Source organism: Aptenodytes patagonicus, chromosome Z (genome assembly GCF_965638725.1).
Source record: "Aptenodytes patagonicus chromosome Z, bAptPat1.pri.cur, whole genome shotgun sequence".
Taxonomy (NCBI): domain Eukaryota; kingdom Metazoa; phylum Chordata; class Aves; order Sphenisciformes; family Spheniscidae; genus Aptenodytes; species Aptenodytes patagonicus.
The window spans coordinates 65,064,638-65,080,529 of NC_134982.1; the positions used below are offsets into that span (position 1 = coordinate 65,064,638).

At 35.7% G+C, this 15,892-nt stretch overlaps 1 protein-coding gene across 2 annotated transcripts in view; it reads left to right on the forward strand.

Annotated features, from left to right (window-relative positions):
• The window catches only part of WDR36 (WD repeat domain 36), a 33,655-nt gene that overhangs the window by 13,477 nt on the left and 4,286 nt on the right, over window positions 1–15,892 (forward strand). For both annotated transcript variants that reach the window (XM_076362032.1, XM_076362033.1), the window contains exons 10-21: window positions 116–181; window positions 1,157–1,240; window positions 2,741–2,895; window positions 4,056–4,170; window positions 5,446–5,611; window positions 5,897–6,005; window positions 6,794–6,873; window positions 10,707–10,814; window positions 11,988–12,085; window positions 14,151–14,293; window positions 14,947–15,063; window positions 15,297–15,378. In XM_076362032.1, the coding sequence (XP_076218147.1) occupies window positions 116–181; window positions 1,157–1,240; window positions 2,741–2,895; window positions 4,056–4,170; window positions 5,446–5,611; window positions 5,897–6,005; window positions 6,794–6,873; window positions 10,707–10,814; window positions 11,988–12,085; window positions 14,151–14,293; window positions 14,947–15,063; window positions 15,297–15,378 (1,323 nt within the window). The remainder of the gene's footprint in view (window positions 1–115; window positions 182–1,156; window positions 1,241–2,740; window positions 2,896–4,055; window positions 4,171–5,445; window positions 5,612–5,896; window positions 6,006–6,793; window positions 6,874–10,706; window positions 10,815–11,987; window positions 12,086–14,150; window positions 14,294–14,946; window positions 15,064–15,296; window positions 15,379–15,892) is intronic.

Consider the following 15,892-nt stretch of genomic DNA (forward strand, 5'->3'; position numbering starts at 1 on the left):
TTATGGTGTTTGAGGTTTCTTAGTGCTTCTCTTCTGCTTTTCTTGCTCAGATAGCTTATGAGTAAACAGAAAGTTGATTTTTGCCCTTCACTGCTCTCTGCTAATATTTTATCAGGTCAAGACGGAACATTGCAGTCTTTTTCAACAGTGCATGAAAAGTTCAATAAAAGTTTAGGACGTGGTAAGTATTTCAGTGGAAGTACAAATATTGGTGAAAAAAGCCTTGAAAAGTATTTATGTAAACAGAAACTAAAACATTAGGTAGGCCTTATTTTCACTTTAACTGTTGTATGAAAACTATTCACCTCAGTTGCTCTGCAAACTCAGTCCTTCCAGATGTATATAAAGTGTACTCTCAGATTTGTTTGTACTTAAGTAATTTCCGTAGCCTGGCAGTGTATGTTATTTCACTGTGGGAAACATTGGGCATGATTTTTGTGTTAAAAGTGTGTAAAGCAGTAGCTGACATTTCAGCATGCTTAATTACAACTTTATACCCCGTTGCCCTTCTATTGAGTTGACTAAATTATTAGTTAATTCATATTTCTTGACTTTAGGTCCTTTGATTTAATGTAGAGTTTAATGTAAAAAATGCATCTTCCACACAATGCCATGGTTAAGGGACACTTCCTTGTACAGTTCAGACAACAAGGCTCAGAAAGACTAAAATAATTCTTAAATATCTGTATCTATGTATATTGATATATATGTATTTAGATAGATTTGAATGGACAGATATAGATTAATTGATTATATATATCCTTTGGGCATAAATTTGAAATTCCTGACTCTTTGGTTATGGAAAGGGTTGGATGTTTTACATTGCTTTATATAGTCATGTCTGCATGACCATGGTTTTAGCTCTGACGGGGGACCTCTGCCTCAGGATGTCAGCACAAGATCCTGGAATGAAACGGGTTGAGTAGTACATCTGTGAATGTAATAAGCTAGTGATTTGCTCAGCATTACATGAATTTTGACAGGAACTCTATTAGTGTTTTTAGCTCTTCAAACCCTAGGTAACAGCAATGCTGTGTTAATGTAAGCCAAATATTTCTAAATTTAATATGAACTTTACATTTAGTAAACAATAATTTTTAAACCATTATTCTCAGATCTATCCATGAGATTGAGACATTTAACTTTTTTTTTTAAGGTTCAATTAACAAAAAGAAATCAAAAAAGAAAGGTCTTAAGCTTGATACAATGGCACTTCCACCAATTACAGTCTTTGCTTCAGGTAAGTAGTCTTTGGGATACATTACAGAGCTCATCATGTCTTCATTTTGTCTTTTAACCCTCAAGACACTACTGTTTTGAAAGTGCATGCTATATCAAGATGAGATTATTGATATTCTGTGGCCCTTCATGAGCTGTTGAGTGACAGTTTAAAATGACATTTTACTTGGTAAACTTTTCTATTATTTCAAAAAAGAGCATTTTATTTAAAATGTGTTTATGTTTAACTGACTCTTGGCTTGAAAATCTCCAGCACGAGAGCCAGAATCTTCTGGTGTACATATTATTCCAGGCTGGAGAACCAGCAATTAGGGGGGATGAAGATCTTTGTCAGCTGAGGAAATCTTATCAATCAAATGGTTGATTTTGATTCCCCAGTTCCTTTACTTGAGTCACTTTGCAAAGACAAATTTCAATTACTCTCTTCATTTGTAATTCAGTATGCAAATAGTGAACCTAACTTTTTGAAGCAGAATTGCAGTTATCTTTGCTTCATCAAAATGTGTTTCTTTAAATTAATGACCTCCTCTTCAGACTTAAGTCTGTTTTGTCTTAAGTGTAGCTATTCTTTTGTCTTCTGCGGATGGTTGATTGTTTCATATGTTGAAAGGTTTGGATTTACAATTTTGTGTAGCCATTTGACTACATACAGTATTTATATTTGCAGACTTCAGTGATACAGACTATCTGTACATACTTGTTGCAAATATATGTGTGTGTGTGTGTATATATGCACTTTTTAATATTAGACCTGCCTGATTGATTTAAGGTAGTAGAACTACCTTAAATGTGTTTGGAGACATACGAAAACATTTATTTAAGTACATTTTAATTAGAGTTATTTCTTTTTTGCTATATTGTCTTTGGTGAAGTGAACCAGTTTGTATCTGGTTATTTTATTCTTTGAAGTTCTAGAAATACCCAATTTCAAGCTCTCAATTTTTTTTAATGTGTAAATTCCAGGAAAAAAAGCAAACTTGCTCATTATTTAGATCCCCACATATCATATCTGACTACAAAGTTTGGATACTGAGCTTTTGAGGAATGATTTTCCTGCATAATACAGCAAAGTCTTTTGCTATGTGAAAGGGACTTCACTCTTAAACCCTGCTTTAAGTTGTTAATCTAGTGGCTTCTGCTGCTGCAGCAGCTGAAGAAACAGTTAAGAGACTCAGCTGGAAATGCATACAGATTGAGCAGTTTAAACCATTTAAGTTTAAATATGTTTTTCAAACCACATAGATTCAAATATATAAAGACATGAAACATAACATACCAAAAAAATGCTTGGGGTTTTGTTAGTATTTTAGTTACACTAGCATATGCACAACAGTTTGCCAGGTGGTTTTTCTGAATGGTAGCCTTCTGACTGTCCAACAACAGCACTAAATATAAAGTGTTCTGCCTAAAGGTATTTCAAAGTACTCTTTCTTACAATATCAGAAGACCTTATTCGACTTTAGAATGATTGTTTCTAAAAGGAGTATGTGTTATATTGCAGAAGTGGCACATCAGAGTGACTGGGATAGTATTGTTGCCTGTCATCAAGGGTATATAACCTGTACGACCTGGAACTATCAGAAAACTTCCATGGGAGCTCATAAACTGAGGCCAGAAGAATTTAGCAAACACAAACCTATTGATATATATGCAACAGTAAGTTTATTTAGGATAATGTTTCTTCAGCATTACAGTATATGCTATTTTGATTTCTCTTTGTACAGAAGCAATATTTGGCATGAAAAAGCACTATCTAGACATGTTTTATTTGCTTTGCAAAGTGATTTCTGCCAGCTCAGTGTGTCCTACTAGTTGTTTTGTAATGCCTATGGTCTTAAGAAAAATGCTGCATAGGCATTTTTTCCTTAAACATCCAGGTTAAGTGCAGATTTTATTTTCTGATTCAGATAGGTGGTTGGTGTTTACCTTTAATCTGTCATAGTGATGTAGAGTTGACTGTATGCCTGTGATGATAAACTTGCTCTGTGAATGGAAATTGCTGAAGACACTTTTTTCCTGGCAATACAGAAAAATGTATTTCCAAATTGCAGGCAGGATATTCCCTCTAAAATGCTTCACGACTTGAGCTGGACACAATGAAAGTCAAACACTTAATGAAGGAGATATAAATGTTTACTTAGGCTTGCAAGACAGGTAGTTACTGTGGCATACTTCATGTGCTAGGCATTCATACTACTACTGTATCTTGTGATAAGTTGTTTTTCTGACCTTATGCTTAGTAGTTAAGTGGTAGACAAGATCAGTTCAGTTGTAAATGCCTGGTTTTCTTTTAACTACTAGATTCTTTGGACTGTATCTTTCCAAAGACATCTAGACTGTTGTTTCTTTGTTTCTTACTATTTAAGCTCTGTGTGAACTTACCCTATTTTGGGGTGCCATTGGCAATACTGGCATTGAAAGAGGCATGCAGTCGGCATGCTTGGACTTTATCTTAACGATTGAGTTTGTGATGTCTTGATTATATAGGTTAGTCATTTAAGTTACGGTGTTGATATTATTAGATATGACTTCTGATGGATGTCACTAAGTCAGTATTTCATTATCCTTCATAAGCATGCACTGCCATATTTATTACTTGTTGACTATTTGCTTATTTTAAGAGCTCCTCTCTCTACTTTTTTGAGATGTAATTTGTTGTTTGTTCTGTGTAGTTTTCCTTGAAGAAATCTAATAAAAACATATTAGTATTTTGTATTCCTGATATCTTATATGTCTTCTAACAACTTTGCTAACTAGGTATACACTTAAAGAATTGTTTTCATAGGTGGGTTTTTTTTTTTCCCCCCCCTTGAAAGTCAGTAGACATTACTTCGTGTGGGAACTTTGCTGTAATTGGGCTGTCAACTGGACAGGTAGATGTGTATAACATGCAGTCTGGCATTCACAGAGGGCGTTACGGCAAAGAAAGAGGTAAGAATTGCTACTCTTTTAAAATACCGACTTTTAACAGAACAGCAACAACCTGGTGTTCTGTCATCTGGGAAATTTAACATAGCTTCTGAGTTGAATTTGGGAATCTTTTCAGTTTCTCTAATTACCCTACGCTGTCCTATCTTGCACTGTGATCAGAAGTAATTTGAAACCTACTCTGAAGGACAGGATCCCTGCTAGTTTTAATAGCTCTGATGTTAGCATATGTTTGGTTTTAACTAACACAAAATTGTCAGTTACCAAAATGGTTAGCACTAAAATGAGATCCTCTGGCCTCAGCTCTTTTTGAGATAATCACATTTCCAGTACTTGGCTTCTTGTTATAGGGTTCTATCTCTGAGATAAATTTTCCCATCTGTTTTGTGCTCCCTGCTTAAAAATGAAAGAATACTTTAGATGCATGGGAAATTGAAATCCTAAGCAAGTCCAGTTCTTTGCATATGCTATTATTTTCAATTACCCAGCTGCAAACTTAGGACTTCATGTAAGTGACAGCGTTCAGACTTTTCCTTTTAATTGTTGCGTACGTGTATGTTTCATGTCATGTATCCTCATGTATGTTTGCTGTTGCTTAGTAAGTCTGCAATTTATAATAGGGCCCTCGTGATACAAATTTTTTTGTTGTAGAAACAAGGAAAGAGTCCTGATGAACCCTGAAACCTTACTAGGTTTCTAAAAGCCATCTAGCATAGCAAACATGAAGTGGTTTCCTAGTAACATCATTGCTTGATAGTGGGATGAATTTTATAAGTTTGGCTACTGGCCAGTAGCCCTAGGCATAGATTAAGAAATAAAATTGATCCCAAACCAGAGGAGTTATGCCTTATCTTTACACTGCAGCGTAACATAGCCTAGGAAAACTCCCAGACTCTGTGCCAGAGCTGAAGCCATAAATTTTGTCTGGAGTGGCCAGGCCCCCTGGAGGCATTCAATAAGTGATTCAGAAAGTCTCTCAAATCTCACATTCAAAAAAAGCCCCCCAAACTGAAAGCAAAAATAAAAGCCAATATTCAGTTTCAATTACAACTTTTGTATTGTATTCTAGGTGCTTGCTTGAAAGCAATTTGGTTTCTGTACTGACAAAGAAACTTCTAATATTTGAGCAGTCTTGTCAGGTGGCTTTAGAATTGTTTGTCACATGTTTACTGTTCATTTAGGGTAGGTGAAGACATACAGAATAGTGTTTGGCATTCTGCTGATTTCTATCCTATGGTTAAATTCTGAAATACAACTTTCTTTTCCCTTGCTTTGCAGCACATGAGGGGGCCGTTAGGGGGGTAGCAGTGGATGGATTAAACCAGCTGGTAATCACAGCTGGTAGTGAAGGATTAATTAAATTTTGGAAATTCAAAACTAAAGATCTAGTTTATTCCACTGAGCTTTCTTCTTCTCCAAGTGGAATTCTGCTTCACAGAGACAGGTAAGAAACTGAAGCTATTTCATGTGCATATTGTTTTGCTGTAAGTACGTAAGTCTAGGATGGCAACCAGATATTCTAATGAAGTTTAAATTTCTGATGCTTTGAAATACAACTGACTACAACTGACAAAACAAAATGACTACAAGACATTTTACTAGACTGAAGGAATGTAATACTGTTTATCTGAGATTATCTCAGGATAAAAGATTTTTGAAGCAATGTTAGGATGTTTTTATTTTTTGTCTCTGAGTATTCGCTATCATATGTGCTAATGATTCTTGGCAGTGGTATTCTGGGAATTGCCTTTGATGACTTCAGTATTAGTGTTTTGGATATAGAAACCAGGAAGATTGTCAGGACGTTTTCAGGACACCATGGACGGATTAATGACATGGTAATTATTAACTCATTTTCTGTAACAGGTGACATATACGAATACCTAATTCATTTTAAAGATGGTGGATTTCTCTGCATATATTAAGTCACTGAGTATTGTGTTCAGCTGTGAATAGTAAAGTTGTAGTTCAGCTCTACTGCAGTTTTGGCCGTGTTAGTTTTCAAGTTAAAATGTATAGTGTCAATTTGAATGGCCATGTATTTTTACTGTGCTTTGGGATTTTACTATAACTTTGCAACAAGCTAATTTTGGGTTTAACAAAACAAAGCATTAGGAATAATGAAAACCATGTTGAGGAGCAAAATTGTGCAAGTCTTAACTGTATATATAGAAAAGATGAGCCAGGTAAATAAAAGGTGTAAACAGATCTGAGATTATGCAATGCACTGATAATTGCTTACGTTACACCTTGTATAATAGTGCTTTGTAGTGTTCATCGAAATAGTTTTTAGCTTCTGATTTAATTCTGAGTGCTAGTAAGTAAGTATTTATTTGATTTCTTCAGTTTTATGCTCAGTGGTTTTCATCATTAACGTAAAAGCAAGGACCAAAGTGCTTTTACTAACAGCCAGATGTAGCCTGTGTCATATATTTAAACCTGTTCTGAAATAGCTTCCATTTTTGTCCTTTTCTCACTTTCAGTGAGGCAGTGTCAGTTTTGTTTTATGGCTAGACCATTTCATCCTGGTGTTAAGGAGCAATCTGATCTTGAACTGTGTAAAACAGGACCTCCTGCAGGGACTGATTTTGTCAGTTGTGCCATTAAATTGACTATTTTATTTTAGACTTTCAGTCCTGATGGTCGTTGGCTAATAACTTCATCAATGGATTGTACCATTAAGACTTGGGACCTTCCCTCTGGATGGTGAGTCAGTTTAAAAACTTACAGCAAAAGTTTATTATAATGCCCTTTCTGTCTGTTAAGTGTCAAAAAGCCTTCCGGCTTGATTATCTGTCACCAGCCTGTACTGTAATATTTAAAGTTGTACTTGGAGTAACAACTCAGTACCCAGTATTTTAGTTGTGTGCAATGCTAGTGATATGTGCCTTTTTCTGGCTATACGGAATAACAATGTCCTGCAGATCTAATGATGAAACCTGGAGTTTTCATGTAGTGTGATGAGTGCTGCTTCCAGACAGAGAACAAATTTGCACTATAATCTAAATGGCAAGAGATTGCTTAAGGTGAATTGTTTTGTGATACGTTGAAGTATTCATAGAATCATAGAGTGGGTCGAGTTAGAAGTGACCTTCAAAGATCTAGTCCAACCCCCCTGCTATGGGCAGGGACATCTTTGAGTAGATCAGGTTGCTCAAAGCGCTGTCCAACCTCACCTTGAACATTTCCAGTGATGGGCCATCCACAACTTCTCTTGGCAACCTGTTCCAGTGTCTCACCACCCTCAACGTAAAAAATTTGTTCCTTATATCCAATCTAAACCTACGCCCTTTCAGTTCAAAACTATTGCCCCTTGTCCTGTCACTATTAAAAAGGCCCTATTAAAAAGTCTCTCAGTCTTTCTTATAAGCCCCCTTTAAGTATTGAAAGGCTGCAATAAGATCTTCCCAGAGCCTTCTATTCTCCAGGGTGGAGAACCCCAACTCTCTCAGCCTTTCTTCATAGGAAACGTGTTTCAGCCCTCTGATCATTTTCCTGGACCTGCTTTAACTTCGTGTCCATCTTGTGCTTGGGGCCTCAGAGTTGAATGCAGTACTTCAGCTGGTTTTGTAAATAGAAGCCTCTTCTCACTTACATTGATTTTTAGCAACACAGTAAGGTTTTAGTTCAGTTATATTTTTCATTTGTGCATGCTTGCAACTGCCAAAAATATTCTTTTATGATCCACTGTGAGTAGTCTTCTTCCAGAAGGAAATTTAGCCAAGAAGTACACAAGTACACACAGTAAGTTCAGGAGCCCAGAAGAAAACAGGCTTAAAAGTAACTTTGAGTTCTGCCAGTGCTTTCTTTTAGCAGCACATCAGATAGATTTTTAGTAATTTAAAGTAGTGCTATGCAGTGTGCGGCTCTGGTCATACCTGGGACTGAATGGTTTCATTTGGATTGGTTATTTTTGTTGATGTAGTTTGGTAAATAATTTTGTATACTACAAAAGTTTTCATTTTACTATGAAACGTGTGTTGAATCTCAACAAACAGTTGACCTATTCTTACATGATGAATGACACTAGTCTAAAATGGGACAGGATGGACAGTAACTGTCTTTTTTCCAGTGTAAATGGGAGGGAAATTAACACTCTGTTTGGACTTCCTCTTTCTAACTGTCTTTCCCTTCCAAAATGATATGCCTACAAAAAATTGTGACATTGATTATAAAACTTCAGAAATGTTACTTGTATCTTTCATTTCTTTAACAACACTTTGCAGTAAGAATCCATTCATACTGTTTTTTAAAAGTAATCTAACAGTAGTTCTTGTTTGCATGTAACACATAAGTAAATATTTTGTCTCTTCTCTCTAAGTAACTGCAAGAAGTTCTGGTCAAGCTGAAATCTAGGCAGGTGCATGACATGCCCTGTTTTTGAAAGTAATTAGGTTAAATTGTTCTTCCAGAATTTAAAGGAAAGGTTTACCCATACATATAGGCAGAAGAGTGTATTGAAAAGGAAGAACAGCTTTTAATAAAAAGCCAGATGTTTTATTTACTTCTGCTGTGGTATATTAGCTCATAAATAGAAGAAATGAATTACAAACTGTGCATTCTAAAGACTCAGCTTTGATATTGTCCTTACAAAAGGATAGAAAACATGTTTTTAGATGACTCCTACGTTACGAAAAATACCAACTGACTTTAATAGATGTCATACCATTTACTTACTGAACATCTGTTTTTAGTTGGGAATGCTGCTTAACTGTCTTTACGTACTATAAGTATTCCTAGTGCATGTTTTTTATGTACGGCTTTTTGAGAATTGGGAAAAAATTACCAATTTCTGTAGAGAAAGTTGCATAATGGCAAGGTTCCTCCTTGTAAATTTTTCTTCCTGCAGTGCAGCTTGCATAGACAAATTAAGGAATCAAGGGTACAAGCTGACTGTAGTTTGGATGGAGTACTTGAGACAGAATGGTGTAAGACATGTGTTGATATTGTGAGCTCAGCAATTTTATACTTTCCATTGTCTCACTTTTGCAGTTAGGCAGCAAGTGTAAAAGTGAATGCCTTCAGCCCCCAGGCAGGATTCATTTAGCAATTGCTGTACATTTTTGTGTAAAAATTACAAGTATGTCTCTCATTGTTCTATAGTGGATTGATTTCCCCCCCCCCAAGTCTGTATTTTTAATTGTGATTTAAATTCAGTAAGTAGAAAAATTTAATGATAACTGTTTTGCAGTTGTTCCTTATGGTTGCTTTATTGAACAATATTTCTCAGTTACTGATAAAGATTGTGGTAAAAGGATGGATTTGAAACTAAAAACAGTATTTATGGTAAATTTTCTAGCCATTGTGCACTGTGTGCAAAATATATCAGTGTAACTGATACATGTTCTGGCATTTATGGGTTTAGTGTTTGTATATTTTATGTTGAAAGTGATGAATGATGTGGCTCTTACCTGAATACTATTTTACTTGTAACGTGTGTCTAACAGCATGCAGAAGGAATAAAACATTCCATTCAGGGAAAAAAATAGCTTTTATTTTTAACATGGTTTGTCAAACCATCACAGGAGTGCTCAGTACCTAAGAAAATACATGCCCACAAGATTATACGTTTTAAACTGCTTTGTTACGTCAATACTTTTTCTATGGGTAGTGAACAGAACAGGGTTATAGAACTAGCTGCTCCCATCACTTCTCACTTTGCTTGTGATTTTTGGTCTGTAAACAAGAACAAAGTATTCAAGCTCTCCATTTGTTCTTTTTGTTTCTCTCAATGAACTAGTTGTCAAACTCAACTGCTTCTTACAATTTGAAGTAACTGAAATTTATACCTCAACAAGTGACAAGCAGCGCTCTGAACCCAGGCTTGAGTGGAAGTCTACTAGGGTGTGCATCATCCAGGACTTGTGGCATCATCCAGAACTCAAAAGTGGCTTATTGTCAAAATACTCACATACTACTGAATATTTTAACTTTCTTTTTATGTGGTGTTTTTTCAGTTTTCTGCAATAGTGAAAGGGATGATCAAAGAATGGTATATCAGGCTGAAGATGTGGTAATGTCAAAACAAACTGTTGCAGATAATCAAATTTTGCAGTGTACAGTTCATCCTTTAGTTCAGGAACATTAGGTCCTAGTGTTAACCAGGTGTATGTGAAGTATCTTGAGAGAGGGAATTGACAATTAACGGCAGAGTATTAAAAGATGAGGTCACAGTAGCATGGGGCTGATTGGAAGTACGAAATTTATGGTCACTAAAAAGGTTAGTGTTAGGTATAAGGAGTTGAATGTGGACGGATGGTTCATCATATTTTCCACAGAATGTGGATGTCTAAGGAGGTAGCATAAATATACCAGCTTTAGCTGATTTTAGAGAATTTTAGAGGTGAGTGTTTTGTTGTACAGTGCCATTCATTTGCTAAGTTTTATATGTCATACTTGGATACTTCTAATACGCTAGTTTGTATACATACTTCCAGTGTCCTGCTTGCATTCAGTCATATTTGTGCTGTAATTCAGGTATGCATAGGTAAACAAGTTCATCTTGCTGAGAATTTATCTGTTGTGTTTTCTCTCCTTAGCCTCATAGATTGTTTTTTGGTAGACTCTGCAGCTGTGAGCCTTACTATGTCTCCTACAGGAGATTTTCTAGCTTCAACACATGTGGATGATCTTGGAATTTATTTGTGGTGAGTATGTAATACATCTATTTCTACACAGAATTTCAGATGGGGAAGAGTTCTTTTAATCATCTTTATCGCAAATAGAGAATTGTTCTGCAAATTATCGTCTCCAGGGTTTTGTCTTCTCTGATTCTATTAAGACAGGTATTCTGTATTGTGATTCGTAGATCTTGAAATCTCTTGCAGTTAAGATATTTATTCTGATAATTAAATGACCTCTTTTTTCTAAATGTTTCTTTCTTACTCTAAAGAATTTCTGTTATGCCATTCCTAAAGTTTTGCTTTGACTCTACTATTTTTTTTTTACCACTTTTAAAATGTCACTGCTCATATAGTGTTACTTTCTGAAGGGCTTTTCTTCTTGTCCTGGTATACAATGTTGTCTGAGACTTCTGACTAGAATTTGGAAGTTGCGATTATTTCTGTTTATTAATGATAGATCAGCACAGATGTAAGAAGTGTTTTATTTCAATTTCCTCCTGATATGGCTTTAAAGCAAATGACTGATTAGTTCCAGTACTGAAGTAACGCACCTTTTAAGTGGTCTGGTTTTTTTCTTTCCTTTTGATAGATCGATCGATCTTTCAGGTTACATTTGTTGCCTTTAGTTTTGCCTGAGGGGTGTTCAATTGTTAGACCTTTCTATGCTTAAGTAAAAGAGCTTCATTGTGAATAATGACAAATGTTTTTACCTAGCCCTCGTTTATACTGACAGGAAAAATCATTTGCCAGAATGACTTGTGTGTATGTTCCAAACCTCAAGAAAATTTGCCAAGAGTGCTACTCTGAAATCCTGTGAAAGCAGGTTGAATCATTTATATTTGCATAATGTATTGTACATATTAAGTACAAAGCAAGCTTTTTAGGTAGGCAATTTTGCCATTTCAAGTACATACAGTAACTGGCAATGATTGAAGTAATCATACATCATAATGCCGTATGTGTTAAAAGTTCTTGGCAATAATACTTCAGCATAACTTTTATGTTTCAGATTTTCAGATGATGTATATTGCTATGTTTCATTTCTTGTTTATCTGGTAGATGAGGAAAACTAATCTTGAATAGAACCTGGTGAATTGCCATAGTGCAGTAGTATTAGACAGCAGTAAAAATTATGTCTAAAATACTTGTTCCCATTCACCTGAAAATTGTTTTTAAAATGTCTGTCTTATTTTTCAGGTCAAACCGTTCTCTGTATTCACTTGTCTCTTTACGGCCCCTTCCAGCAGATTATGAACCTTCTATGGTGACACGCCCTAGCACCTGCCCTGTGCAAGGTAATCTTCAGATGAAAAAGTATTCTATTTTCGGTTTGGTATTATATTTCAAATAGGAGATGGTTTGCTTCCTCAGTGAAAACTCATTGTATCTTAGCATTCTTTGAACTGTTCCTATTGCTTCTACCATTTTTGGCATACTTACTCATAGTTAATATTATGTACTAAAATCTAGTCATGTTTCTATGTTCAGACATAAAGAATTACATTGTGATGATCTCCACATCCACAAGGAGATTTTGTAGGTAGTAAAAACATCTGTGCTATTTGATGGCTTTCTTTAATCCCAGACTTGTGTAAATACCTTCCATTTTGACATCTGTGAGGCCAGTTTGAAATAAACGTTACTGTTTGGGCAGTGCGAAGGGGATTGTTCTTTGTTCCACTTCCCTGCAACTTTTTTGTCTGCCTGTATGCCATGGTGTCGTGGTTTAACCTCAGTCGGCAACTAAGCACCACGCAGCCGCTCGCTCACTCCCCCCACACCCCGGTGGGATGGGGGAGAGAATTGGAAGAGCACAAGTGAGAAAAACTCGTGGGTTGAGATAAAAACAGTTTAATAATTGAAATAAAATTATGATTATAATAATAATAATATGATAATAATAATAATAATACACAAAGCAAGTGATGCACAGTACAGTTGCTCACCACCCGCCGACCGATGCCCAGCCAGTCCCCAAGCAGCGGCCCCCCCAGCCAGCTTTCCCCAGTTTATGTACTGAGCATGATGTCACATGGTATGGAATGTCCCTTGGGCCAGTTTGGCTGTGCCCCCTCCCAGCTTCTTGTGCACCTCCAGCCTTCTCAGTCGGTAGAGCATGGAAAACTAAAAAGTCCTTGACTAGTGTAAGCACTACCTAGCAACAACTAAAACATTGGTGCGTTATCAACTTTGTTCTCATCCTAAATCCAAAACACTGTACCAGCTACTAGAAAGGAAATTAACTCTATCCCTGCCGAAACCAGGACACATGGTAGTTTCACTGCTGTATATTTTCTTGTTGGCAAGAGAATTGGGTTCAGCTGACCTGCCATGTACCTGTGCTAGATTCCCAGTGAAAGAAAGGCCTAAATTGCATTTTTTTGATATTTAATAGAAATGGTTGTGCTTCTGAAGGCCTCTAGATGGAAATCTTGTCTGCCCAAGTTTAGCAGTGCCTACATTTAGATCTCCATCTGGAGGAGAAACACACCTAGCTATTGACTGCATGAAGGAGTGAGGAACATACTTGATGATGACTGCTTTATTAAGCACATGGTTATTTTAGATACTTAAATTAGGGAAACAGGATTTCATCCCAAAACTTTGAATGTTTTAATCCTATAAACTGATTCCGGCTGAACGCTTTAATTCACTTTTTGTCTTCAGCAAATGTAAAGTTCCTGTCTAGATGCTCAGAGCTTTTAATGGTTTACATTTCTTTGCTGGTTTAGGCTTTTCTATCACATTCATGGTTTCAGCCATGTAGTATTTTGAAAAAAAGAAGGGAAAGTAGAGGTGTTTGGTCAAGACCACATAGGAACTATAGAGAAAACCTAATGACAGACTGCATATCTTTTGTTGTGTGATGTTGTGCTTTAATGTTGAGATTTTCTTCATTTTTATGTGCCGCTTCAGTCATACCTATGAACAGGTGGTGAATATTGTGCGTATTTACATGCAGATTTTACAGATTTGTAACCCAGAACTAAAATTGCTATGTATATATTTTTAAACAGTTAACAAAATTTTAGAAGTAATCCATCATTTTTCCTTTAGGACTTCCATAAATTGGTTTTATATCATTTCAGCCAAAGCAGATAAATCTTGTTAGTCTTTAAAATCTTGTTTATCCAACTCTGCATTTTAGCTATAATTGTTCGCAATTTGAATTTAATATTTCATAGGGTTAATAAAGATTGTTTCTGTAGCTTTTCAGCTATATGTTATGTTAGCACCCATATATATAGCTGTTATGCATGTGTTTTTCAAAAATTGCAAAAGAAATAATCATGTTGTTTTGATTTTTAAAAAAGTAAATGTGAAGTATGTATGTTCATAAAAGATACCTGTTCTTGAAAGATGTGGATGTGGCAGGAGATGAAGAAACATGTGATGAAATGATAGAATATGTCTCACCTGAGCAATTGGGAGAGCAGCTGGTGACCCTTTCCTCATTACCAGAATCAAGGTGGAAGAATCTCCTCAGTCTTGATATTATCAAGGTAATGATATTAGGCACAAGATTGCTTATCTATCTACTGTAGTATTTGGATTGTATATTTTAAGAAGGAGGTAAAATAAGGGCTATTTCTCCTGTAATGTAAAACAAACAGTTGTCTTAACCATTCTTTGGATGTTCCTCCTTGAGAAGGAGGAACTGTTTCATAACTTTTGCCATTACTATTTCTGCAACATGCAAAATAGCTGTCTGAAGGCAGCTGCATTGACATGGAAATACCTAGTAAGTGCCTTTAAAGCTGCTCTAAGTTATGCCTCCAAATCGCTGTTGGGCATTCCCATAACTGGAAAAAGAAGGAATGCGCAAAAAATCGTAGTATACAGCCAGATATTTGCCCTTGTTCTATGACCTGCATTTACCTAATCACAAAATTTGATCCCACTTTTCAGGTATTTTTCAAGATTTTGCAGTAGAAGACTATATGGTGCTTTTCACATTTTCTGGGATTTGGGAGAGGGGCTGTTTTTCTTCTAAATAGTAGCTTTATATTTAGTGGTAAAACATTTTATCTATGTATTTACTTTTCAGTTAGACCTTACAGTTTTCATAGTATTTTTAAAATAAAATTCTTGACAAAGAAAATTCCCACATGTTCCTACTATGATGATGATTTTAATTCAAATATCTAATTAACAGAAAAAAAATAAACCAAGAGAGCCACCAAAAGTTCCCAAGTCAGCCCCTTTCTTCATACCAACAGTTCCTGGTCTTATACCCCAATACATTGCTCCAGAGGAAGAAAATGATACACAGGTAAAAACAAGAATCAATATAATAGTGTTTATCTAGTGTATTTTAAAAGAAAATCTTAAATGCTTTTTCGTGCTGAGTGAAATCCTGCTAAAGACTTCAAAGTACCAGTTTTAACGCATTTACATTAATACTTTCTTTCTTAAAGTCTTTTATTCTGCCAGTAGGAAAATAATTGAGATGTAAAAGTATGTTTGCATATTCATGTACACTTCTCTTATACTTTCATGGTCTAGTCGAAAGTAGTAAACCTTGGAGTACTGGCACAGAAATCTGATTTCTACATTCACCTTGAAGAAGCCCTGAGCACTAATGAATGTAAGTTAACAAGACATTTCACTAAAAATGTAGATGCTAATAATATTTTGATAAATGTTTGATTTCTAATGCCAAAATTGTAATGTGCGAGGAAAAAAAATATGCATAGTACAGTAACAATATGCATAGTACAGTAACAAAGGCAAAGAGAATGACCTGTTATATATAAAGCTGACTAATACATAGATAGGCAATCTAGATCAAAGATCCATTGGTACTCCAGCTTGCCTGCAGCATGGAGCCCAGTTCTGGCTAAAACCCATATAGAGAAAGAAAGTAACGTTCGTAAGACGGTTAGACTTCTTTAGAGATTGTGATGATCTCACCCAGAAAAGGTGCTATATATTATTTGTAGGGTAAGAAAGGAAGGAAATGATCTGGTAAGGAATAGTCTGGTGATTCACTGAAACATGAAAGACATAATTTGCCTAGCAAGGTTTATTTTCAAGGGCTACTTCCCTAAGCATTCAGCAAACTTAGAGCTTTAGTTGATTGCTTTATAATGTAAAGCTTA